The sequence below is a fragment of the Diorhabda carinulata genome, chromosome X (genome assembly GCF_026250575.1).
Source record: "Diorhabda carinulata isolate Delta chromosome X, icDioCari1.1, whole genome shotgun sequence".
Lineage (NCBI taxonomy): Eukaryota > Metazoa > Arthropoda > Insecta > Coleoptera > Chrysomelidae > Diorhabda > Diorhabda carinulata.
Window position 1 is genome coordinate 19,596,038 of NC_079472.1, and position 26,931 is coordinate 19,622,968.

General features: G+C 30.7%; 3 protein-coding genes across 3 annotated transcripts; 2 read left to right on the forward strand and 1 right to left on the reverse strand.

Annotated features, from left to right (window-relative positions):
* Nucleotides 1-1,306: 1,306 nt before the first annotated feature.
* On the reverse strand, nucleotides 1,307-11,376 carry LOC130901479 (polycomb group protein Pc). The gene is made up of 5 exons (XM_057812909.1): nucleotides 11,097-11,376; nucleotides 9,823-10,159; nucleotides 9,078-9,292; nucleotides 8,780-9,021; nucleotides 1,307-7,908 (listed from the first exon to the last, which is right to left on the reverse strand). Exons 1-5 carry the CDS (start codon nucleotides 11,160-11,162, stop codon nucleotides 7,623-7,625), a joined length of 1,146 nt encoding a protein of 381 aa, XP_057668892.1. The 5' UTR covers nucleotides 11,163-11,376; the 3' UTR covers nucleotides 1,307-7,622.
* A 23-nt stretch (nucleotides 11,377-11,399) lies between these two features.
* On the forward strand, nucleotides 11,400-13,856 carry LOC130901480 (protein BCCIP homolog). The gene is made up of 4 exons (XM_057812910.1): nucleotides 11,400-11,960; nucleotides 12,049-12,306; nucleotides 12,357-12,633; nucleotides 13,531-13,856. The coding sequence occupies exons 1-4, from the start codon at nucleotides 11,862-11,864 to the stop codon at nucleotides 13,746-13,748; spliced, it is 852 nt and encodes a 283-aa protein (XP_057668893.1). The 5' UTR covers nucleotides 11,400-11,861; the 3' UTR covers nucleotides 13,749-13,856.
* Nucleotides 13,857-15,704: 1,848 nt separating this feature from the next.
* On the forward strand, nucleotides 15,705-26,354 carry LOC130902359 (phospholipase A1 member A-like). Its single transcript, XM_057814454.1, has 6 exons — nucleotides 15,705-15,774; nucleotides 18,848-19,147; nucleotides 21,094-21,279; nucleotides 21,390-21,626; nucleotides 23,027-23,195; nucleotides 26,144-26,354. The coding sequence occupies exons 1-6, from the start codon at nucleotides 15,705-15,707 to the stop codon at nucleotides 26,319-26,321; spliced, it is 1,140 nt and encodes a 379-aa protein (XP_057670437.1). The 3' UTR covers nucleotides 26,322-26,354.
* Nucleotides 26,355-26,931: the final 577 nt, after the last annotated feature.

Sequence of the window (26,931 nt, forward strand, 5' to 3'; positions counted from 1 at the left end):
ATAATTAAGTATAGCAAAATATAAAACCAATCATTTCTACATGCAAAAGACGCAAGAAAAATGATAACAAAAATTTCAATTTATGACGAGTTCTGTAATTACCATAAAATTATTTTTCAAAATGTTAGCAGGAGAAACATTTAAAACTGTATTTAATGTGAATAGATCTGTTTAAAATTATAGATTATGATCAATTTACCATCTTCAGAGACGGAAGCTAAACCTTCAGTCTCTTGATGGTAACTTAAAGCTGTCTGACGCGCTTTTAGGTAACCCAGTTACTAACTTCAGATGATTAATTCACAGTATCTAATAAAATATCTTGTATACCAAAAAGCGTGTTGACAGTATAATGATGAGTGTTGGTGTAGTGGTGGTGTAAACAGTGTGTTCATTATGAACATCCCCAACGGTCCCAGAAATTTCAATTTGGAATTTTCAGATATTTTAATTCAAAAAATAAAAAACATATTTATAGGCATAATACATGTTTCGAAAGCTTATAACTTCCTCTATTTTGCGACATAATTGCGGTTTAGACTAATGTCTCCTTTAATTCAGGGAAGAGATGGTAATCACTTTGGGCCAAGTCTGGGCTGTAAGGGGAGGGGGTGTGACAGTAATCCATCCAAATCTGTTGATGAGATTAATTATGACACGTGCGGGTAGACGCACTCTATTTACACCTCACACAGTTTAGAATGAATATCCTCCGGAGGAACATTTTTGTTACACAAAAAACTAGTCACAGACTGTAATTCGCATCTAGCGTGGAAATCAAATAGGAGCTTCATCTTTCACTACTACCAAGACACGAATGAACTTTGTAGACAGTTCACCAGGGCGGGAACTGTAAGAGAGGGAGCCAAGGTACACACTAGTCTCGTCAAATCCCGCCTAATAGTGTTCCTAGCGTCAGCAGCTCTTTAGGAACCTTATTTTATGGACAACCCTCTTATTATTCAATTAAAAAATGACTACATAATTGTATATATAAAAAACATACAACTGAAGGATAAAGTACTAACTGTTTCCCGAAAGATTCTTTGGAAATCTTAACTAACATGGATGAATGTTTTCCAACTTTGGAATATTCCATCGCTATTTCTTCTAAGAAAGGCACTATACATGAGGTCCGATCAATTACCATTGTACATTCATTTCCGTGCAAATACATTTTATTTTTATAATTTTTTGTTTGATAAAACGATTATAGTATAAATTGATCGAAGTAACATCATTTTTTTTTTCATAATTTTATGAAACTGTATAGCTCAAATAATTGTACCTCCGATTCATTTTGTCATTTTTCTTTTTTAGTATTCATTATAAAATTAAACTTGTAACACAAAACTCGTCAAATAATTTAAATGATTCACAATTAAATGACTGTCAGACATATTTATACATACAATATAGAAAGTTTTTTTCCATTTTCAGTACAAATCAACAATTTTCTAATAGAATAGATCAACTACTAAGTTTTCAAATGTTAGGACTGGAAGTTCATCAACCTATTCCAGATCTTAATAAAAAGAGATCAAATTTAATGATGGCAACAAAATTTAGGAAAAAAAATAAATCGAATTTTTTTGTTGAGAATTAAATTTTTGAAACTGGTGATTGTAAACTGAACAAGAAAACACGCATCATAATCGGCAAAGATAGCATGTCTGGTCCATTAGGGAGTTTACGAACATTTTTGTTATTATAACCGAAGAACGAAAACAACCAGTGACCGTTTTAAATAGTCACAACGCGACGTGAACGACCTCGTGGTGTCGTTGCCTTTATAAAAGAACCACAACACATCCTAAGAGTTTAATATTCGCCAGAATCCAGTATAGCTGTTTCGGAAAAGTCGTAACATGAATTAGAATTGAAATAAAATATTCGCCACTACCTAAACTAATCTAACTCAAGCAATTTTCGATTATCCGATTAATTCGGCGGGCGTAAGTCACGTATAATTCAAAATTCGAAAGCTTGGAAATATATTAAAGTTAGTACATACATGGCATTAATTTTGAAAATCCAGGTTATTTACAAAGCCAGTTATATGTCGCCTGTTCATGTGTAGGACTAGCAACAATAGAAAAAAACTAAGAATTTTGTATAACATAAACCATTAAAATGATAATAAAATTTTTTTTTAATATTTTTTTAATAGTTATACCAATTTGAATTCAATATTCATAAACGATTGTTGAGTCAGCTAGTAATAAATAAATTTCCTTTGTGGCCAATTTTTACTTACAAAAGCAAAAATATGGTATATTATCTTTGGTTATTTGGTTTTCCTAGTACATATTAAATCTTACAAAAATTTTATGTGAAAAGCTTAAGAAACTGGATCCAAGGCATGTATTACATATTTTAGTATGATTGACAATAACTAATTCATACCGTCTGTGTTTTTTTGTAATTGGCAGAAACTTTTATCTCAGTGTATACTATTTATTTACTACAAGAGAAACTAACGGTTGAGAAATACTAAGATACGAAAAATTTCAGGAAAACCTCAATTACCAGTTTATTAAAACCAGCAAATGTGTCAAATATAATTAACTTTTTTAAAACATTTTTGAAATTATATCAAAAAACTTAATGAATGAAAGGATAGATAGAAACACCTGATATGAGACAAGGTACACATAGAAGGGCCTTGTGCCACTCTTACACATTAAACTAATCTGCTTAGCAGGCGCAAACTTCGACTGGTCACTGGCCTTCAAACCAGACAAGGTCCTCTAAGATCCCATATCTTTGATATAAGTATTATACGATCTAGAAAGACGTTGGTGCATGAAGGAGGAAGAAGCTTCAAACCACGTCAGGGGTGAGTGTCCAGCACTGACATTTACAAGATTCAAAGGGTTGTGCAAGCCTAATGGCGTGCATATCACCCCCAACTATGAACTTTTCAAAGGAAGACTTCATACCTAAACCGTAGAACATCTAAACTGCCTGTCCTAATTTATTTTTTGATTAGTATAAACTGAATTTGTAACTGATAATAATAAAATTATTGTGTATTGTTAATACTGATAAAATAAAATTGTTGATAAGTTATATAGTCCCTAATATCTCGTTTACTACGACTAGCGTTCTATTCCTTAAAAGGAAAACTAATAACATAAATTTTGTCTTCGTATGTATAAATAGACTGAAAATAGTACGTAATTATAAATAAATTAACTTACATTTAAAATAAATAATTTAACAATTGAAAGGTACTGAAGAAAATTTTAACCTTAAAGAACAAATACAGAGATTTTCCTGGAAAATTATTTTAAAATATAATAAATTAATCAGCTTCGTGCAAATAAAATTTAAAAAGGCAAACATATGGAAGTAATTGTAAGAAAGCAAAGATAGGAAATTCATGGTGTGATCTTCCTACTGCTCAGTGGTTTTGTTTACTCTCAATCACATCTTGATGAAAAGCATTTTTTTCTTACAAAAATCCTCTTAAGACAAATATTATTGTACAATAAAGTAAGCTACACTTTTTCTGGAGATATAGTTGTTAATAATATTGTCAGGACAATATATATTTATTAAATTAATTGAATAATCTTGTACATATTCTATTTTCTGTAAATAATTTTTCAGGAACATCTGAAACGAGCCTTAAACACTACATTAAAATTAATTTACAATATTTACATTAAAAAAATATGGAATGATTTATAATCTATGAAGCTGTGAATGAACTATTAGTATAAAAAAAAATATCAATAATATTATTAATTAAAATGGTATGAGACTTCATGTACACAATTACCATGAGAAATAAAAATTCATAAATTCCGGTAATATGATGACATTTAGGAAAATTTTAAATTCCTAATATTATGAATAATTATAAACCACTAGATTTTGATAATCGTTTCAATGATCTGTGTTTATGTAGTTATTTTAAAAAAGTATCAATTTTTTTATTATAAAACATTTATTTCATGTAATTATTGAAGTACTAGGAGTCAAATTTTCATTTCCATGAGTAATCACAATTTGATTATAAACACACATTTATTTTGTTTCAACTTGAGAAATTGAAACAAATTTCCAGTGACTTTCAAATGTAATGTACGAGTTGTGATTAAAAAAGACTAAGCGATTACCAATTTGAACCAGTTCCGGCTTGTTAGTCCACTACTATAACCGCTTTATTGAGATCGGATCTCCCGATGAATTTTGAGCAATGCATTGAATTAAGTACAAAAAATACCAAAGCAGCACACAAAATATTCAAATCTATCTTTAGAAATAATTTCAAAAACTGTTTACAAGTGGATGAGGGTTCAATCTCAAAAAAGTGCAAAAATTGAACCAACTTGTTCGAAGAGGCGATTGTAGTACTTTTGCCACAAAAGAGGACCGAAAAATGGGGTATTAGCTTCATTCTTTATCATGACAATGCTCCACGCCACAAATCGCTTTTGTTTTATGAGTTTTTGAGTACCAGAGTGTTCTTGTTTGTCTACATCCACATTGATGATTACATTTATTACCATAACGGAGCATATGAAAGTCTTACTGAAAAAAGAATTTTTTATCACAGCTCGAACCTAACTATCTATGCATAATTTCGTTTCATCCACTTAGTTATTTATAAACAAATTGTTTTCAAATTTAATTCAAAAGCACATTACTAGGATACAAATGAGAATAAAGACACCACAAAATCTCTAACCATTTTTAACATGTTTTTGTCAATAGAAATAAAATACTGCTTCAAGATGTAAATTGGCACACATATGAACTTTAGAAATAAATTGTTGCATACGGCAATAAAATATTATAAATTAGTTCAATGTAAAACCATACTACAGATAATTAGGACCAATAAGTACGAGGATATTTCAACTACATATATGCTGGGAAAAGTTTCGACACCATTCTTGATAAGATAAGAAGTTCACAATAGAGCAGATAAAAGCAAGTGCGAAAGAAACTTTCCAGAAATGTTTACAGTTAGAATAATTGCAGTGCTAGTCAAGGGCAGATAATTCTATGAAAAATACCCAGGATAAAGCAACCATAAAAAAAACAATTTCAATTAGTTTTTAGTCCAAAAATTGACCATTAGTATAGTTGACTTAGTGTTATTTATCTTAAAAGCACTTCCCTTCTTTACTGTGAAAAGAGTACAATTTCTACTGAATTTTTATCATTAGATTTTTTCATGAAAAATATTAAATGTAATTAGATTTGAGAAATTTTCTGCTTAAACCCTATGAATTCAAGTTTATGTGATTTATCTATTCATCAACTGGACAACGACTAACTTCTATCAGTCCAACTCCAACTACAAACCAAACCGCTTGATTACTGCAGTTGGTGATGTTGGTGTAAACTTCTTCTAAAAACCTTTAACATCATATTATTATTATATCTTCAATATAGTTGTTTTTTTGTCCCTACAAATAAATGATGCTTTGTAATTAAAGAAGACAGTCTCTAAAGACAAATAACGTTTCATTTTTTAATAAGACAGTCTTAAAAAATTTTACCAAATACGAGCTCTCAATTTTAATAGGAAGATCCTACGCAAATTTTTTTTTTAATCTCAATGAATACCTTATCATTAATTGATTGTACAGAAAAATGTTCTTGAAGTATTTTATAGGAAATTTAATGCTCTACAAAAAAGGTATCTTATATTTTTTCCATAAGCCTCACCATTTGAATGATATTGAAGATTTAAGTTAGATAATTTTAAGTCAAACTTCATTTTTGTTTTTGAATTTCATAACTCGATAATAAATGACTATTATAAAATGCCCAATAACAATTTTATATTTTATAACAATGATATTTTATGTTTTGGTGATTAAATCAACCGTTCAAAAGATATTAACTATCAAACTTTCATGTGTACTGATTTTGAGAGTTTTTAATAAAGTCATCGAAAAATTTCCATTTAATTTATGAATGTTATATAAATTTCTTTTTTTTGTCATTAAGTATTATTTGAGTTTTCAATTTGTTTTAAATAATTCTAAACATTTTATTTTTAATCATTAGAAATAACGATAATTTGTTTTCAATAAAGTGTTTAAAAATGTTTCCACTATAGCTGGAGATATTGTCCTAGGTCAAATTTCTTCTCTATGGAATTTTCTTTGCATATTTCATTACTTCTGTTTTCTTTGAGAACTAGCGTCACCTACATTTTTCTTTATAGTTATGTCTGTTTTTGTCTACATTTTCTTCAGCATTTCTAGTGTTCCTACAACTTATGATCATGTATATTTGATAAAATGATCAATAATTTCCAAATTTTGCGATTGCAACTCGAATTTATATGATATTTATTGAAAATATGGATAAGGAAATTCATTTGATCGAAACACCCATGAAAAAAAATTTCAAAACGTAAGTTGCCAACAGTGTAAGTTCTTTTTTGATAAGCTCAAAATGTTCAAAGTGCTAAAAATGCAGCTGATAAAGTTATCAAACTGCATAAAAATAACTAGATTCCGACTAGTGGATTAACTGAAGGAATAAAAAAAATTCAGAATGGACTTCAATCATTATTTGATATTGTACATTGTAAATCATTAAAACTTTTTGATGATAATATTTAAGATATATATTTAAATCAAAAAAGACCCGGAGAGAAATCTTTCTAATAACCCAAATAAACTGAATTATGAAAATGTTAGAAGTAGATGAAAGTAAAGTATTCACAACATTTAATTATCATAAATTTTGGTAACATCTGAACATAAATTAAATTTACTCTTAAAATCAATACTCATGAAAGGTTGATATCTTTTGAGTGCTTAATTTTATCCTATTAAAATTAAGAGTACGTATTTGGTGAGGACTTTTTTAAGATGTGATGCAACACATTTTTCCATGTGACTTGTTATAAAATTCAATTTTCACCCACCCTATCGTATATAGTACTAATTTCAACTTAGCACCAGCATTTATTATATGTACCTATTTACCTCGCGAGAACAAAAAATTCTTAGAATTAAATAATGCTCCAACAAAAAGAGCTACCCTGTACAAACATCATCAAAGTATGTAAAAAAATATACTCGACTGTAGTTAAGTGAAGAGAATCGATCGAGAACATATATGTAAAGTTTATGGAAATATATAGAAAATTCATTGGTGGTAGTTAATTGTGATATTTAAAAATTTATGGAAAAATGCAACTATGTAATAATTTTTCGGAAAAAAACTATTAAACTTTGTAATAATCAACAAGCATACTAACTATATGTTTTTCTAGTATTTTCTCAATAATTACCAAGTATAAATTTAAAAAAATACCATATGTACACTAAACTTCCACACACAGTACTGTCTCTAAATCAAATTTGTTTTTTAATATCACATTTGCTAAAGTAGGATACACTATTCATTTAAATATCTTTGGTGTAATATTACCTACAAAAATATTTAATAAAAGACAAGATAATTGTTTAGTACTGCTTCAACAAAGTCAAAAAATTGAATAAAATGGCATTAATCCAATCTCACTTGTAATTACCTACGATTATCATTGGAGTTCCTTCTTTTTCAATTAACTAATCTATTAATTTTCCCATTCATCAATTTTTTTCACCAACTACAGTAATCAAAATCGAAAAATCAAATCATACAATATCACTCGGATGACTTTTGTTGTCACGATCCTTGAAAAATCCCTTTTCAGTCTTGCACTCCCGAATAGTCACTGTTTTTAGGTTAACTGTGACATCAGTTATAAACACTTGATCAGCTACTGGATTCCTTGCCAACCAATAATCCGAACCTGGACTAGTGAGAGCTGGCAAATCATTAGAAACATTGTTATTGTTAGTATTATTATGACCATTAACAGCTATAGGTTTTTCTTCCATAGGTCCATTCTCTGACTTTATTTCTACTTTTTTATCAGGCCTGTAACAATAATATAACCTTTAATAATTTAACAGAAAGCAGCAAAAAGTAATATATCATTATTAAGGCATTAACCACCCAAGAAGATTTCCATTTCTAATTTTAAATGGTCCCCTAGAACCCCAAAAATTATTCATGATTATTTTCTACTACTTTAAATGCAATTATCTCTATACTACATTTTTTAGGTAGGCTGCACCTCCAAGCTCAGACAATTTTCAACCCTTTGACTTGAAATTTTGAATATGTCTGGAAAATACATTATCTTTGAGAGTACAAAGGCTTTTTTCTTTCTATTTCACAGTTCATTTAATATTAACAAATATCTGACAATTTTTTGAACAAGTTTTTCATTTTTAACTTTAGAAGTGCGCTATATGCACTTCTATCTATCTTTACTATCTAAAAGTATAGTAAAAAAATCATTGGCTCATTTTGATTAAAAAAATTACAAGAGACGTCATCGTAAAATTGCTTTAAAACTGCCATTCTGAAATAAATCGCTTGAAAAAATTAATGTGAGCATTCCATATTACGTAAAATAAACTCACGTTTCTGTTATCTCAATTTTGTAATATTTCTGGAAATAAATCCTTAAAAGCCTATTTTTTCGGCCTCTAATGTGTCCTAATGCCTTAGGATAGATTCTTTGTAAAATAAAAACATTAGAAATGTTCTGTTGAGATTTCTGGAAAAGTGATATTTCTTCCTGATCACAGTACATTGAAAAAGTTATGAAAAGTTTTTAGACAGAGACAAGGCCTAATAACAGGAAGCTTCATCTAAATGACTCATGACAAGAAATTATGGTACAAAAGAAAGGAGATCTTTTTGCAACAATAAACATTACAAAATTCAAATGATTACTAACCTTTTTTCATCAGTTCGTGATGCTACTGGTTTCGGAGATGCGGGTTCTTTAATAGAAGAATGTGGTAATGTGGCATCTGCTGGTACCTGCCTCTTATCAGTACTTGTTCTAGGCGCTGTAGCTGTCAATACAGCTGGACTAGAGGCTGAGGGTATTGCTGAAGTTTCTTCTTCACTCTTTGAACCTTGTTTATCACTTGTTCTCGATGTTGCAGAAGTTTGCTTGGAGGTCAATTTAGGAGTCTATAAAAGAAAATAAATATATAGCAAAAGTTATTAGTTAAAGCGAAAAATCTCACTTTTGCGGGAGGTGGACTGGAACTAGTCGGACTAGTAGTTATAGTAACGCCTATTTTTCCACTTTCTTTGGATAACACTTCGGCTTTCCTTTTAGTTCCTGTATCCATTCTTGCCAATAGTGGTGTCCTGTCTTCGCTACTGGAACTATTTGAATTTTCATTTTCAACAGGGTCGGATGCAGGTGTTGCTGTATTTTCTGTCGTTTCTTCAGAACCTGAATTTCATATGAATGTAATTCTACATTTCAAATACCCTCTAATCGTCCATTAAAAACTCAAAATCAACTTCTACTTACAGAAACAATAACAAATTATGAAAATGTAAAATTGTCTCAGAATCCTATTGATCAACAATAATAAATGTGTGCTTGATGTTCTTATATATTTTAACTATAGTTTTCATCTACTGTATTTGTACTGGGATTGGAGAAATATTACAAACGAATTCTGAATTTACTAATTTAACACCAGTTCCTCTGAAAACAAGAGAGAAGACCATCAATTTCTTCAAGTCTATATTTGAAAATCAGACCTGCATGAAATAATTTGCGTATTTCACAATTTTATCATAGAATATTTCTCCCTCTAGTTAGTATACTATTATTTTATTAGTATCTAATACAGTGAAGCAATACACTTGATTTTCCAGTGGTAATTATAATCCAATTTTCCTATTTATTCTCTTTTCCTTCAAACAATTACAGATTCACCTCAAAAAGTTAATTTTACAGAAAAAAATATTTACCAGTCCGAGTATTATCATCTTCAAGACGAGCAGCTGCTTCATGTTTATTCTTTCCTTTAGGTACAGGGGCAGAAGGTACTGGTGTAGCTTCAGATATACCTTCATCTTGACTTTCCTCCCCACTCCTAGCACCATCATCCTCAGTATCTTCAGCAACTGCAGCAGGAGTAGCTGTCTGGTGATGTTTTTTCTTGGGACCTCTTTTCAATGTCCCATCTGGTTTATGGTTTTGTTCATATAGTTCTATTAGACGGTTATCCAATATATTTTCTTCTGGTTCCCATGTGTTATGCTTTTGACTCCAGCCTTTCCATTTTACCAGGTATTCAACAACACCCTACAAAACATATATTTAAACTCAATGTAATAGGAATAAGATAAAGTGTATAGTAGTAATAAAATTATTTTTAAAACACCTCAACAATCCTTATTGCACAAAATATATTCACAATTGTCTAAAAAATGTATACACTCTCCAAAAGTATTAGAAAACATTCCTAGTCCAAGTTTTTAAGAAATGCACAATAGATCTAGAGCAAGTCTTCATTATAAATCTTTCTACATGGTAGAAATATTGGAAAACTTACATAATTTATGGATGAAGAGATGTAGCAATGCTTGCAATGACAGATAATAAAGAATGGAGATGTGATAATGACAGAAAACAATGAGAAGGAAGGGAAACAGAACCTCACTTGACTACTTATAGGTTTCATACCAAAGTGTCTAAGTTAAGTAATTCCAATGGAAAATATTCAACAGGATGAGGATACACTTTGAATTAGTCCCTATGTTATAATAAAATATTAGTGAGAAACTGTAACCAAAATAGCAGCTTTGAAAATAAATATATATTTTTAAAAAACTATCAACAAGTCTATTATTACAATCCTTTTAAATGATAATGCTCCATGAAAATAAATACCAAATAATATAGAGAAAGTGTATAACTTTAATGCTGATAAGTATCTAATAAACCCCAGTTTAGTAAATGATAAACATTTTAACCTTTCAAAGCATGAACCAGTATAGTAATTGATAATTAACTAGATATATGGCAAATTTTTACCAAAATCGAGAAGTTTGAATTGAAAATTAAGGGTAAAATGGTTGAAAATATGTATACAAATATATTTATGAAATGGTACAAGGTTTACAATACTTAATAAATATAAAAATTACAAGAAATAAACTGCCAAATTTTCCTTAGAATCACCAAATTTGACAAATTAAGTAATAAATTTCAATAAATAATTATGAAAATGTTTGTTTACCCTTCGAATCCTTTTTCTGGTAATTCTCTCCGCGGCATAAACACGATCGTCACCAATGAGATCCATTGTTTTCGGGTCTTTAATATTCACTGGATTCACTGTTATTATACGTTATTGGGAATCTTGTTATATTTAGTACAACTTTTGGGAATATAAAGTGCATATTTCTTGAAAAAGCACGAATTTTCATTTAATTTACACTACCTTAAAGTTCACTTCCTGTTCATTCTTCTCCGTGTTTTGTATAATACAAGACAACACTTTAGTGAAATTTTGTGCTGATTTCTCAATTTATGTTGTATGCCTGAATAATGACAGGTGGTAAGAACCAAATAACAAATTTCAAAATATTTTACTTTTTTAATATATAGTACGAAATATATCTTCTTGCTTAGCGATAAAATATAATTTTCTATCTAATTAATAATAAGTTTAACGTTTTTTATTGTAAAATATTGTAAGCTACATTTCCTTTTTATTGTTTTGAATAAGTATTTATTACTGACCTGGAATAATGATTTATTATCTTATGCTAAAGCTCTTTCCCTTTTAATTATATGCATAGCTTTATGAACGTGTATATCTATATTCCATTAGTAGTTTTAATGAACCATTCGCGAAAATTTTTCTAAGAAACTGGAAATTGACAAATGCGTTATGTCAATTTAAGCTAACCCTGTGCGTTTATCTAACCACAAAACTTAACCATTAGACAACATTTTATTTTACACCAAACATACAAGCAGTATTTAATATTTTGTAATAATGGCCGGTCCAAAGAAAAAGCCAAGAAATCCTTCAAAATCTGGATCTGAAGAATCGGAAAATGAGGAAAGTGATTCCGGCACCTATCTTGGTCAAAAGGTAACCACGTGTAAATAAGTTATAAACGAATTTCTAGTTAATTGTGAGTATAGAACATATCTTTAAATGAAGTTATACCGGTTTTTAGGAAATTCAAGCTACGTTTGAGGGCCGAAATCCGGAAAGTCAGGATTTTCATGGTATCAAACAACTTTTGAGTCAACTCTTTTTAAAAGCTCATATAGATCTCTCTCAACTGAGCGATTTGCTAATTGCACAAAATGGTATCGGCTCTGTTTTGAAACAAAGTTACGGTGATAGTGATGACGAGGATGAAGATGTGGATATGAATGATGAAAAGGACGTATTTGGAATTACAAGTGTTATTAGTTTGACATCTTCAAAAGTATAATTTGAAGAAGAAATCAATATCTGTTGATAACATATTTATTTTAGAACACACCGTGTATACAGCAATTTTATTCATTATTGGAGGAACTTGGACAAAAGCATGCTGATGAGTCAGTTCAAAATACTATCAAGAATATCGTAACACAACATAGGATAGGATTTTTAATAAATGAACGATTTGTCAATATACCAGCACAAATTTCATTGCCTTTGTTCACATCTTTAAGTGATGAAGTAGATAGAATGGCAAAGAAATATCCTTATTATGATTTTGAGTATTACATATTGATTTGTAAAACATGCAGATCAAAAGATAACAAAGGTGAGGATTTGATGGATCTAGCAGTTTTTAAGTTCAATGGGGGCTTTTTGGTGTTTTTTTAGATAGCTTTTCTGCTATTCAAAACTTCTTTTTATAGAAGCATTTTCTCTTCCTTACAAAAAGGCCATCAAGTCTCAATATAAGATATTTGTTTATACTCTTTTCTTGAAAGTGTATTGGCCTTTTCTTTGATTTAGGAACTAAGGCCAGAGACTATTATTATTGTATATTTAGTCAAGTTTTCAGTTATTATTTGGATTTAGGGCTCACTCTATTTTTGATCATGAAAAATCAAAAAATTAATATTTTCAATTGGGTTTTTCATTTTGTTCATTTTTCTGGCACATTTAAAATAAAAATGATACCTAAGTTTGAAAACCATATTTGTTTTAGCCAATAAAAAAATTCAAAGGCCATAAATTTCTAGATGTCTCTGAAAACTGTGTTTAAAAAAATGTTTGTTAAAGAACATCTTATTTTTGTGAAAAATTCAATCTAAAACAAAGATTGAAATTAATATTTTTTAGGTTAGGTTCGATTTTTTCATGCTTTCTTTGTAAGTTCTTATGAATTCCACAACTATTTAATTAGTGTATGAAAAATTGTTTCTTTTTAATGAATGTAAACAATACAATAAATAATACTCGCCTGCTTGCAACATGAATATCAGCATCACGCCCTATCCAGGTCTGTGTCTCAAAGCATACAACCATCCATCATCGAATCTCCAACCCTAACTTTTTATGTTTATGTATTACTTAAACTCTCCCTTTCTATTGAAAGGGTAAGACTACTTGTAGAAGGTCTTATATATGTCATGAAGTATTTTTGGTTTCCTTATTTTCACTATCTCATTAGATTTTATTTTAAAAATGAACTTTTCGTGTTTGATTTTAGATGAAGAGTTTTTCACAAATGAAGAAGAGGAAATATTTTCCAAAGAAGCAGATTTAACCTTTGATTTTTGTGTTGCTAATGAAAGTGATGTAGGATTAGGAGGCAAATGGCTTGCCAACGATCAACAAGTTATACCCTATAGAAGAATAGTCATTTTTAAAGCGGATAAACTTAAAAATATTGTCGCTAAAATAAGTACTTTTGTTCAGTCATCATAATAACATTCATTTAAATTGATTCAAATGTTAGATAACATTTTAATTTTTTTATAATTTTCGAAAGAAATCAAGTATAAGTTTTTAAATAAAAACATAATCATTGTTTAATAATTTGTTTTAAAAACAGGGAAAATTTGTGGTTATTTTCACAGAATTTCCTTTTCAACATAGCTTAAGAGCGACAAGATGATAGCAACATCAGCAGAAGTTTTAGTTTCAAGCTTATTTACCACCTTAAAGTTACCCTAGAATTAATATTAAGTGGTCATAAGTTGAACTTGACAAAATATTTTGGGCTGGAAACTACCAAGCTTTACATTGAACTGTATCCATGACAATTTATGTCCCCCTTGCTCCATAAAATCTTTCTGCACCATGCAATTGTAATAGAACATGCTTTATTACCAATTGGATTACTATACGGAGAAGCTACAGAAGCTCGGAACAAGCGTTTCCATGCCGGCAGAACTTGGGAAGGAAATTATGAAAGGAGACATACAATCTTGATGTATTAAACCTAAGAAAACAACCTAGATGAGTTGCCAGCTGAGCCCAAGTCAGTAGATGATACAAACTCAGCAGAATCCGCAGAAAAAATGGAGGAGACTTAGTTTGAATAATCGTAATATATTTCATGACTGTTCTTCATAAATTTGTAGTAGTTATCGATCCACCCTCGTAAAAGTTCTTCAGCGTTTGTGTATTCGCGATAAACTACTAAACAGATTTTTATGCGTTTTCCTTCTATAGATAATGTAATGCATACTGTTTAAATATACCTTTATGAGCTAAAAATCGAGTCAAGTCGGACGCTCTAAATCTATTGCTATTTTGACGAATACGAATCTGTATTTGATACGAGGTAGGCGCCTATAAGCTTACTTGTGTTTGTTTTTTACATGCAAACAAAATTTGATATTCGGATTGCCTAAAGTTAGGGCTGTTTTGCTACTTTTTCCCTAGTTGACGTTCGAAGCAATTTGGAATAAATGATTTCTAGTGATTTTTACTTCAATCATAGGTAAATGTATTCTATAGTATAATACACAATTATAACATCACTCAATAAGCGTCAAAAAAAATTTATCTCAAAGTAAATAACAACAAAGCTTATATACTACATCATTCAATAATTCGTATCACTGACACACCGATGGCGCTGCTATCGTCAAATCCATATAACTCTTATGAAGTACCAACTTTCAAAAGACTGTGTGTCAAATTTCATGACATTTCGATTAGTCAGAAAAAAGCGACAGTCATTTAAGTGAAGCTACTTTTGTTATTTTCAAAACTATTTAGTGTGTTAATTTTTCATTGCTTCTTGATGAAAAAAAAAATACTGTACAAACTTAGGAATGGCTTTAAAAGTGTCATCCGGACTCTGCTTCATTGAAAAGAACCATTTTGGTTCTGGTCGTCCAATTGAGGTGGTTACTCCAGAAAACATGAAAAAAGTTCACAAATTTGGTACATCTATACGTAAATTGAAATTTAGTGAGATAGTTGCGGTCGTAAAGAAATCATAAGGCAGCGTGTTTACAATTATGCATGAACATTTGACCACGAGAGAGATTTTTTCAAAGTGGGTACCGCGTTTATCCACCGTCGATCAAAAACAACGACGTAATAAATCAGATATGTGACAATGGATGAAACATTGAGCTATCATTTTACTTCGGATTCAAAACGATCATCATCTGAATGGACTACGGCTGGTGAACCACGTTCGAAGTGTCCAAAGGCACAATAGTCAGCTGGGAAAGTTATGGCTTCAGTATTTTGGGATGCGTATAGAATATTGTTCATCGACTATCTTCAAAAGGGAGAGACAACCAATAACGAATATCACATAGAGTTTTTGGATCATGTGAATGAAAAAATCAAGGAAAAACAGCGTCATATGTCGATGAAGAAACCACAGAGATAGCACCGATTCTTAAGTCGATAGCAACGATGGTTAAATTGAACGAATCACACTTCGAAATGCTTCCTTATCCATCGTATAGACCAGATCCGACCCCCAGTGACTACTGACTATTAACTGTTCTAAAAAAATTCACGCGGGTGAGAAATTTATCTCAAATGAAGAAGCAATTGCTGAAACAGAAGCCTATTTTGAGACAGACGAATACTTTTACGAGCACGGAATGGAGAAATTGTAGAAGCGTTGGAATGATTGTATTGCTCTTGAAGGAGATTATATTGATGAATAAAATCGTTTAAAAAAATGTTATTTTTTAGAGAGTCACACGACTTATTGAGGGATGTGTAATGTACAATAAAATAATCAAAATTCCAATGCAATTATCTTTATTTTGAAAATAAATCTTCACTCTTTCTTATTTCATGAAAAACACTTTTAGTAGTTTTTTATTTTGCTAAGATGAAAACTCGAACTTATAACCCATTTAGTTCCGTTTAGAGAAATTAAAATTCTTCAATTAAGTAGGTAGAGAAATTGAACAGTTTTTACAACATTCAAGAGATTCTCTGACAGGGATCTGTTATCAAAATAAATATATTTGATTTCTATTTATGCAAATAATATTTATTATTCCAGTCAGTTCTTAATTTAACAGATTACATAAAATATTTCCTTCCTTTGAAAAGAAATTAGTTTTGATATTTAATTCCAACAAGTGCCAGACGCAGTGTGATAAATAAGATGAAAATTTCTACTTTCGATTCGATCGATCTTCTTATTCTTCTTCTTCTTCTTCCTGGGTACAAGTGAATTTCTCCTCAACAGCTGGTGATTCAACATTAGAGCAAGTGGGGTTGAAGTCTGAACTGATTTCGTTTTGGCTTTAAAGTCACTCTGGGCCTATATATAGAAAATATTTTGTACATCTTACTGTTTTGATTCCAAAATACATAGACCCCTCCCAAAGGAGGCTATTTTTGGGGGTTCTTGTGTCCCACTTGTGTCAAATAATATTTTGTATCTTAATTGTAATTTAACATAGATTGCTTTCATTGACATATAATAGCGAAATTATTAAGAGGAGGTCAAAGACAGACAATTATTTCAAATTAAATATCTAAATGATTATCATTTACAAAATAATATATATCTACATCGACATTAGATACATTATCTATACAATATTTTTCGGTGCTGGAACGATTCCAGCTGGATATGCCGATGCATTATAATGTGAATCTTTTCTTCGAATTTTTACTCATTTTTATATATTCGTTTATTTATATTTGCTGTAACTGTTATTCTATTTTATATTCAAATGATGAACCGCAGTTTTTTGTTGTTGTGAATTATATCGACCATGTGAGCGAAATTTACATACTATAAAATAGTTTCTCAGAATTTGATTGACCGGCTCTTGTATGTCATCAACCACAATTTGTTTGTTGTAGCTCAATACTTATTTCCCATCCGTTTTTTACCGTAAGAATAATATGTAATGCACGGCACACGGGGTCTTAAAATAAGGACTCATTCGCAAGAATTTCTTGATGTTTTAAACAGTAATTCTGAATTGGTGTTAAAATAATCATGTGTATGGAAACGTTGGTCTTTGGATTATTTTTTTTCTCGTTTTATTGTGAGTAAAATACAACTATTCTGATAAATGAAAGCGAATTTTATATTACACACAGTTCTGGTATTATTTTTAATCGTTCACAGTTTTTTTATCACCATATTTCGAAAAATATTTATAATTACACACTATTAATTATTTTGTGCAGTATATTATAAGATGCCATTCTAGATTTCTGTCCCTAGAGAAAATTCCATACCACTTTCTTTTAAAGAGTCTGTGTTTTTACTAAATTACGTCAATTTACAAGCCGGGGCGGATATAACCCGTTAAATCTTGAATAAAATGGATAATTGATTGATGTATTATTTTGAACCCTTTAACTACATCTTAAAAAAGTATTTTCACCTCTTATACTAAAAATAATAAAGTAGAATGATAATTAGTTAAAAGTCGGGCTCTCGATCTTCATACATTATCAATTGTTTTAAGTTTATTTTAAATATTCTTTTTATCTTTTTAGTTTTAAAAGCGTTTTGTAGTTTTTATAAACTGTATTTATTCTGTTATTAAAATTATTAGAAATTTACCTCAAATGAACTGAAAATTTTATAGCTATCGCTTGAAATATGGTAAATATAACTATATTAACATTTTTTTTATTAAATTCCTTTATAAATTTTTTTGTTTAATTATTAGAAGTCTAAGATGAGAAAAAATATTTTATGGATCTTTTTTTAACAAATATCTATCTAATCTTTTAAGAAATACCTAATTTTTTTGTTTTAGCTTTTCAAATCGATTTTAATCTATATCTGTATTATTGTTTTAAGCTTATTTTAAATATTGTTTTTATCTCTTTAGTTTGATCTATTTTAAAAGTGTTTTTTGTAGTTTTTTTAACTATATTCATTCTGTTATTAAAATGAGTAGAAAATTTTTTGCTATCGTTTGAAATATGGTAAATATGACTTGCAATTGTCGGCGGATTTGTTTATTATTCTTCAACTGTGAATTCATTCTCTGTGTTTATGATTGATGTTTAGTCCCAATTAACCATTGACGACTGCAATCATCGACTTGGAAACATACAGGATCTTACGAATCTTTTGGGCAGAAATCATTGCTGTGAGACGTGCAAATTGGGGTCATACAAAATATTGATATTTTTTTTATTAAATTCCTTTATAAATGTTTTTGTTTAATTATTAGAAATCTAAGATGAGAAAAAAATATTTTATGGTTCTTTTTTTAACAAATATCTATCTAATCTTTCAAGAAATATCTTTAAATTTTTTCCTTTTAGCTTTTCAAATCGATTTCAATCTCAATTATTGCTTTAAGCTTATTTTAAATATTGTTTTAGTATTTTTAGTTTAATCCATTTTAAAAGCGTGCTTTTTCAACTATATGCATTCTGTTATTAAATTATTAGAAATTGATGATGAAATATGAAAATTTTATAGGTATCGCTTGAAATAAGGTGAATATGATCTATATCCGATGACTACTAGTATTATCATTTTCTTTGGTTGAAACTTGTATAAAACTTTTTAACCATAATAAATTTTTTTGGCATATTTATACTTTTTTAAGCTTTCACCTTGTCGCAATTTACTATACCGAACAATCCAGTAAAAGATGCCTTGTTTCTACACAATTTCGTTAGCAGTAACCTAACGCTGCAAGATTGCGTTTTCAGACCTGCAAATTCACAATGTCCAGATGAAGACATTTCTTATTATCTTTACACCAATGGAAAGAGAGAACCTGTCGACTACACTATAACCGATTGGTTGAGACAAAGTATATGGGATCCGTTGAAGGAGGATATTATGTTAATCCATGGATACGCTGGAGGAGACGATCAGCTTCCTATGGTGGTTTTACGAGATGGTGAGATATTTCCTAACCTTACTAGTCGACTATAGCGTTAAAGTCTTTTCTTAAATATTTAATAAAACTTACCTAATTCGTATCCTAGAAGCTATTCAGGTGTAAAATTGTTTAAAATTTCGAAGCATGGGTATAATCATCAAAACTTACGATTTAAAGTTTCATTAAAGATACTTATTACCAAAATAGGATAACTGTGCCTAACTTCAGCCATGACTAGAGGTCAACGTATTAACTAAAGAAGTAACTTCTCCTTCTTTGGGTGACCTCTTCTAACGAAAGTGCAAAATGTGGCTTCCTCCGTAAAAAACGATCTTTTGAATACTGTTCAACAAATTGTAATTGTAAGAAATAAAAACACCGTTTAATGAAGGACCTCCTGGAGAAAAATGGCATAGGTCGTTTTTAAGGAGACATTCAGAGTTGTCTTTCAGAAAATCTAGCGGTTTAAGAACATGAAGAAGTATAAAATAGAAGAATAATTATGAAAATGGTTCCGTGAACTTGAAGGATATTTAAAACAACAGATTGTTTCTGATAATGGAACCTGCTGATGTAAGTATATTTAAATGACCCAAAATTGAGTGGGAAAAGACAGTATGAAATTGATAGACTGAACCAGGAAGTGTTAACCTGTGTTTTAACGAAGAAATATTTTGCCCTTTATTAAAAGAAGTACTGCCAAATTCCATCATTAATGGTTTTAGGTAGTATTTAGCCATTGTATCCATTTAATCCTGATGCTGTTGTGTGAAAAACCGAATCGAATATTCACTACTCTTTGCGAAATATCAAAAACAGAACTGGAAAAAAACTGCAGAATAAACTGGCTGAATATTCTAGGGTGTACTTAGGTTTTCAAACTGACTACCAGAAGTTTCTCCAGTTGCAACTTTAAAAATTTAAATGTATGGAAGTAGTCAAAAACTTAGATGTATTAATATTTAACCTACTAAAATGGTTGTTCTTTGAGTTTTGCTTCATTTTTAGTCGAATTTTTCGAGGAAAAATTAGACTATTACGGTAGGCATGGGGTAGTATTAGTAGGGTAGGCATTTGGTTAAAAATTAGCATACATGGCTTTTTTGGCGGCGGATTGATGTTATTAGAGTTTGGTTGAAAACAAATGAATACTTCGAGGGGTCGCAGTGCAAAAAAAGTGGTTTTTGACCTTTGCTCACCTCTGCAGGTCAAACGAAAAGCGACTGAAAAATGAAATTTCACATGTAGGTTCAATTAGTTGCGAGATGATTTCCTGTCTAAGGTTGAAACTTTCTATCTCCACCCCTCTCCATTTTATGGTCATTTTTGTTATATTTTCTTATTTTCTGTCCAGAAAAAGTTTAACTAGAAGGTTCGAACTTCGCATGCAAGTAGGGATGATGTTGAAGAATTGACTTTCTCACGTTCTTCTTCTTCAGTTCTTCTAGCACAAAACGCCCGAAATCATTTTGATCGTTGTAATTGTTGAAATGGTCCGCCTCCTATTTAATGAATAATAAGTGTATGATCGTTGCTAGAGTGATTTTTTTTACTTCCCATTTTCGAAATTTCTTGTTATTACGACAATTTTTTCTTTGTTGTCAATTGGAATTGAACAAGAGGGTTCGAGACCACCGGGTCTATTGAAATTATGAATTTTCATTCGAGAGAGAGAGAGAGTTAAGTTGTGGAATGAAAAGTTATTGAGGAATAGCAAATTTTCCATATAAAGAAATAAGATTGAGAATTGATATAATTTCCAAGAAATTCATTTTATGGAAAGATTTGTTTGTGTATTAGTTAAATTCTTCATTCGACTTTCGTGATGGAGCTCTGCTGCTCACGGCTTTTTTTGTAATATGCTAATATGTAGAGCAGCCTTACATGGCCGAATACTGGCGCAGTTATTCTATAATGTTTTTCTGATGTTCTTCATTATTACAAATTTATTTTATGTTGTGTAGCATATATTAGGAATGGTAGTTACAACGTTTGGATAGTAGATTGGGGTAAACTGTCTCCACCTCCGTGTTACAGAGCCGGCGTTAACAATATGAGAACTGTAGGAAAATGTACAGGGGAACTATTGAGCTCTTTAAGAACCGCTGGTCTTCAAACTGAACGTTTAACTTGCATAGGACATTCGTTAGGTAATTATAGTCAAGATGAGTTGCAAATGTAATCAATTTCGAGCAAACACTATTCTGCATTATGATGGAATATTCAGTGACTGCGGGACGAATTTTGATATTTATTTCAGGTTCTCATGTTTGTGGTTTAATTTCTCGATTCGTCAATTTCCGTCTTCATAGAATCGTAGCTTTAGATCCGGCTAGGCCGTTCGTACCTCCCGGCGTAAGACTTTCTAGTGGAAATGCTTTAGCTGTACATGTACTTCATACAAACGCTGGACACTATGGTGGCGGAGGAAGAGGCGGTCATGTTGACTTTTGTATTAACGGAGGGAGAATTCAACCTTATTGCGAAAATGCGGATAGTAAGTACACTTTTCAAAATATTCTAATTAAATTGAAACAGTGCCTATTCAAATATTCAATTACTAATTACGTCACTAAATGGATTCCATATCAAACAATGATTAGTATTATTCTCCACATAATTTCTAGTGTTAATTATATTGATAAAATTACTTCGATTGTCGTTATGTCAGTCGGTTAAAGTTTATGGTGAAGATGTAATGGATGCGTATATGGTGTAGGCTTTGTAATGAAGGATGAAAAAACGATTTGCATGGCCTGAAAACTCAAGAAGCTAGAAATGCACCAAAAAACTATCGACGAACTCTATCAGAAATTTTCACAAGTTTCGAGATCTGTAGATTATTGAATTGTCTACAAAAATGTAGACTTAATATTGAAGATAGAGAGAACGATGTATGAGAACTTATACAAGTGGGCCCAAACTGCTGATAGATATAAAAAGAACGTAGATACACAATTCTCTATATCTACTCTATTATCATTGGATCACCATGATGTTTCGAATGTTGGGAATGGATAAAGAGAAAAATAAGAAGTTTTGATTTTATTAGCGAGTGGAGAAAGATAGGGACTGGTAATACGATGCTCTTCCTCTCTCTTCGAAAAGTATAATTCAACTTATATCCCAGACTGTCTATATTTAATATTAAATCTTTGATAAAAAATGTGTGCGAGATGGGTGCTGAAAATTTTGACTTGAACACAAGACCAAGCAAATAGTACATTTTTTATTCTTCTTGGTTAAATTTTGACTGATAATGAAACTATTATACTCAAGAAATGTAAATTTTAATCCAGTAAGTGACATCATAAAACGCTCCGATATGTCCACGAAAGTCAAGCCCGAAACTTCATTATTACGATTTTTCATGGCTGTAAACGCAATCTTCTAAAGGCCGCTTGACATGGTCATCAAAATATTGCACGCAGCGTATCTCTTGTCATTGCATCATGGCTGCCACTAATAAAAATTCAATGAGTGAGTTGAACAAATTCCTTACCTAAAATTTGATTCATCATTTTGTGACCAGTTTAACAATGATGATAACAAAACTAAGTAAGTGAGTAACGAAGTGAAATAATGGTCAGTGGATCACTGTCAATAATTATATCTAACGCTGCTTGGTTTTGGAGCCTGATGGATAGGCTGTTAAGCCAAAAGTAACTAGATTTTTCCTTAGAACTGCAGCTTGCACACAATAAAAATGGCACCGAACCGATTATGCTGCAAGTGCGAGATTTTGTATTAAACAATCAACTAAACTTCTCTGCTGAACATTCCTAATGTCTTAAACTTGAAAATATTTATTATAGAAATGTTTTTATGATACTTTCAACCTTTCACAAAGCTCTATTGTTCGGTAGAAACCGTAAAATGATTTTTTTAACGTTATAGTTGATGTTCAATTATGTAGTCACGTCTGGGCAATATGCTACATGGCAGAAAGTTTGTTCCCTAGTAGCGTAAAAATGGCTGAACCTTGTTCGAGAAGGTGCCCAACTGGTCCTAGGCCAGGAACAAGAGTGGGTCTACCTGTAGAAATGGGACATGGAACACCTTTAGCGTAAGTGAATTTTTTTTCAGTAAAATTTATGATTAATATAGAGGTCTGATTCCATTCCCGTCTAATACTTTTGGCGATACTGGTTAAGTTTAGTAGTATTATCCACTATTGAAAAATACTTGAAGATGGATTGCTTTCTAGGTCAGTTTCTTGACTGCTGTTAATAATTGTTTCAAATACAGGTTCAGAATACAGTGGACCCTCGGTAATCCGATAAACATTTTGCAGGGCAATGTAGATCTATTGAATTTGTTGGATTATAGAGTCCTGTCTTAGACTCTCTATAGTCCGGAATTTATCACAAAATAATACCTTTTAATCTGACAAAGTAAAGATCTAAGCTTTGACCCTCAGTCTTCTCAACAGAAGAAGTTCGTTGTAGAATGCACCATTCGCTTCATCCCATTGCAAAGCCAGCACAAAGACGTTAATTGCATCTTGTGCTTTCACTCCTCATTGCTGTCAATTACCTGTCTTCATTTCCCTGATCTAAAAAACTCACTTTTATAATTTCTTCATTAGACACGGTCGTGACAAATTTATCCATTCCACGGCACTAGGCTTCTGAACTTATCAGTGTTTAGCAGTAATTTGCTCTATAACTTTCGAAGGTACACTACTTTGTGGATCAAATATATCCGGCCATAATTTTTTCCAAGAAGATGTAATAGTTGATGTAGGTAGCTTTCCACGATTAACAAAGAGCAAAACCAAGTCTCTTTGAACCAACACCGTGCTGGACGTGAGCATGCAAATTATAAAAATACCTACATGTAGGGCTTAATTTGCACTCACATGATATCTATTAAAAAAAATTTGCAGCTTGATAATTTTTAAGCAAAAAAATCACAAAGTTTGTAGATTTTCAAAATGCAGTAATATCTAAAATAACGAACGATTATTTCCACTACCGAAAATTTGCAACTTTATTGTTTGAATTTGTCCGTCAAAAAATGCGATAATTTATAACGGTTGTTTCATAATAAAAATAGATTTTTTGTCCTTTCAGTGCGGTAATTTTTAATTTTACTTGAAAAAATATTAATGAATGTAAGTCGGTAAAAAGTAAAATAATTCAGTCAAAACTGATCAAATGAACTTACTTGATGTAATAAATTTGTTTCACATTTTGAAAGTGATAAATTTATTTTTTGAATGATAATATAATAAAAGTGACCGGTCTAGCACATTCAACTTTTTTATTTAACCAAATTACCGACTATCAAAATATCATAAATAAAGAGGTCTTTTTTTATATTGTTAGTTTAATTGCTTAGCTAGCCGATTATTACTATGTCAAGCGAAATAATCTTTACATACGTCATTTATTAATATGTGTGGGGAAACTTCAAAAAAATAGTTTTTTATGTATGAAGATCTGCATATCATTCTTTATACATTCAGCTACTGTAAAAAAAATTAGTCAAGCAATAGTTGATGATCGAACGTGACGCCGGACCCCACCGACGACAATGCGCCGATGCAGATGCAGACTCGTCGTTAGGTTAGGTCTTTTCTTCTTATAGACTTTTTTCGAATGCGTTGGACGCTTATGAATCTCAAAAATTTGATTTTACTTGTTGACATACCAACTTATCCAGAAATAAATCTGAATATGGGTTTTTAATAAATTCTAGTCTCCAGAACCTCTTAAAAAGCTGCTTCCTTTCAACTCCAACGTTAGTGTAGTTTTGAGAGACATGCTTTATTATCAAAACATATCGATTTCATTTCAATTGGCTAGTGATTGTACATTTTTTTGCATTGTAAAATATTAAGCCCTTAACTAATTCTGAACGTGTAGTATCTAGGTAAAGGTCGTGCTCCTAAGTAGATGCAACGATCTTCCGAAAATTACCCAAGTGAAATTCACCAAGTTGTTGTCTGCGAAAAGATTAGTTCTTGTAGGTAACACATCATAGACTGCCTCTTACGCTTCATTTACATATAAGTGTTGGTTGATTCTTTACTGAATCAGCGGACTAAAATTTATTTACTATTCTGCAAACAGTTACAAAAATGATTGATCAAAACAGACTGAACAAATAGTAACAGATGTACCTTCAACAACAAGTCAGTTATCAAGTGTCAAAATTCGCATGTCTCTATTGGAAGATCTTGCACAATAACCGGTGATTAGATTTTATCACGAGATTTTATATAAGATGCACAATTAATTGGGATGTTTTTCAATCAGTCGACAATGATTGATTACTTTCTGTCTTTTCTCAGATATAATTATCGCATTTTTTGACGGTGCAAACGATAAAGTTGGCAATTTTCGGTAGTGAAAAGTTCGTTATTTTAGATGTTATTGCATTTTGAAAATCTACAAAATTTGTGATTTTTTTGCGTGAAAATGATCAAGTTGCAGTTTTTTTTTAATCTTAATATATAAAGTGTCCGTGTGTATGTTCCGAATGAACTCAAAAACGAGTCAACTGATATTCATGAAAGTTGGCATATATATGTAATTTGATCCAACTTAAATGATAGGATAGTTATTATTTAAATTAATGGCCTCAATAATTGATAATTAGTAATAAACTGATCATCAACGTTGATTGTTGTTATTAATAGTAGTTTCCATAAGTCTGGAACAGATGGCGCCTTAAGCGAATTTCTTCACAGAGATCTGTAAAATTTTGTCCTTTGCACCTCATAAAATACATGTACGGCCAGCAGGGTGTTGATATCTCTTTGAACTATTTATGATGCCAAAACTTATTAATCTTAACATAATGAAATACGCTTGTTATCGATTAATATATAGGGTAAAATGATAAAATCCGAGTAACTCGAACTGTTTTGGGGTAAATTTGATAAAAACAAGTCATAAGTGAAACATTATCAATCACAAAACTCGCGGCAACACACAACAAAGTAAATTTTGTAAACTAAAGTTATAATTGTTTTTGTTTATAAGTGATTTTCTATTTAATTTCAAGTGCAACTGGATCATATTGCATTCAAAATAAATACCCGCCATATTGTCCAAGGCGACCAGGAGATATAGGAGACAATAGGTGTTGCTTGAATCCACCGGGAACAGTCTTATCTTCTTCTAGTACTCCAACTGAAGTACCAGAGTCTCTAAATCCAACCACATTCAACATATTCAGTTAAATAGATAATATTCGATGTATTTTATTAATCATTTATAACTATACGTAATTTTAAATAAAAAAATTTGGAAAATATATTGTTTTTAACTCAATTTCCATTCCTTAAAAATAATCTATCCATTAGAATACGAGCTTTCAAAATGGCATCAGAAAAAACTCATTTCAAAGTAAATAATATCATAATGAACAATTGTTAAAAATTATTAAATAACTAGTTTTCAATGTGAAATTATGAAAATAACACCGTATCAAGACGTCTTTTAAATTTAATTGACAATTAAATTAAATAATTTTTTTAGACCCTATATGACTATATAATTGAAATAAGAAAATTTTTTTCTCAGAGTGAAGATTCCAGCTTCTTTCCTCAGTGTGTTTTATTATTGTTTACGTCAAATGACGTCAAGATCTTGAACCCCGTTCACTAAGGCCCATGTCGCTCCAAGCCAAGTCCATTTGCTCAGTCAGTTAGTGTTATGAAAAATTTGTGACAAGATGGATGCTCTTCTGCAAGCCATAATTTTACTCCGATTATACAGCAGAATATTTAATTATCGTTTGTCAAAAAGCTATAGAAACTGATGTACAATTAACGGAACACTCAATTAAAA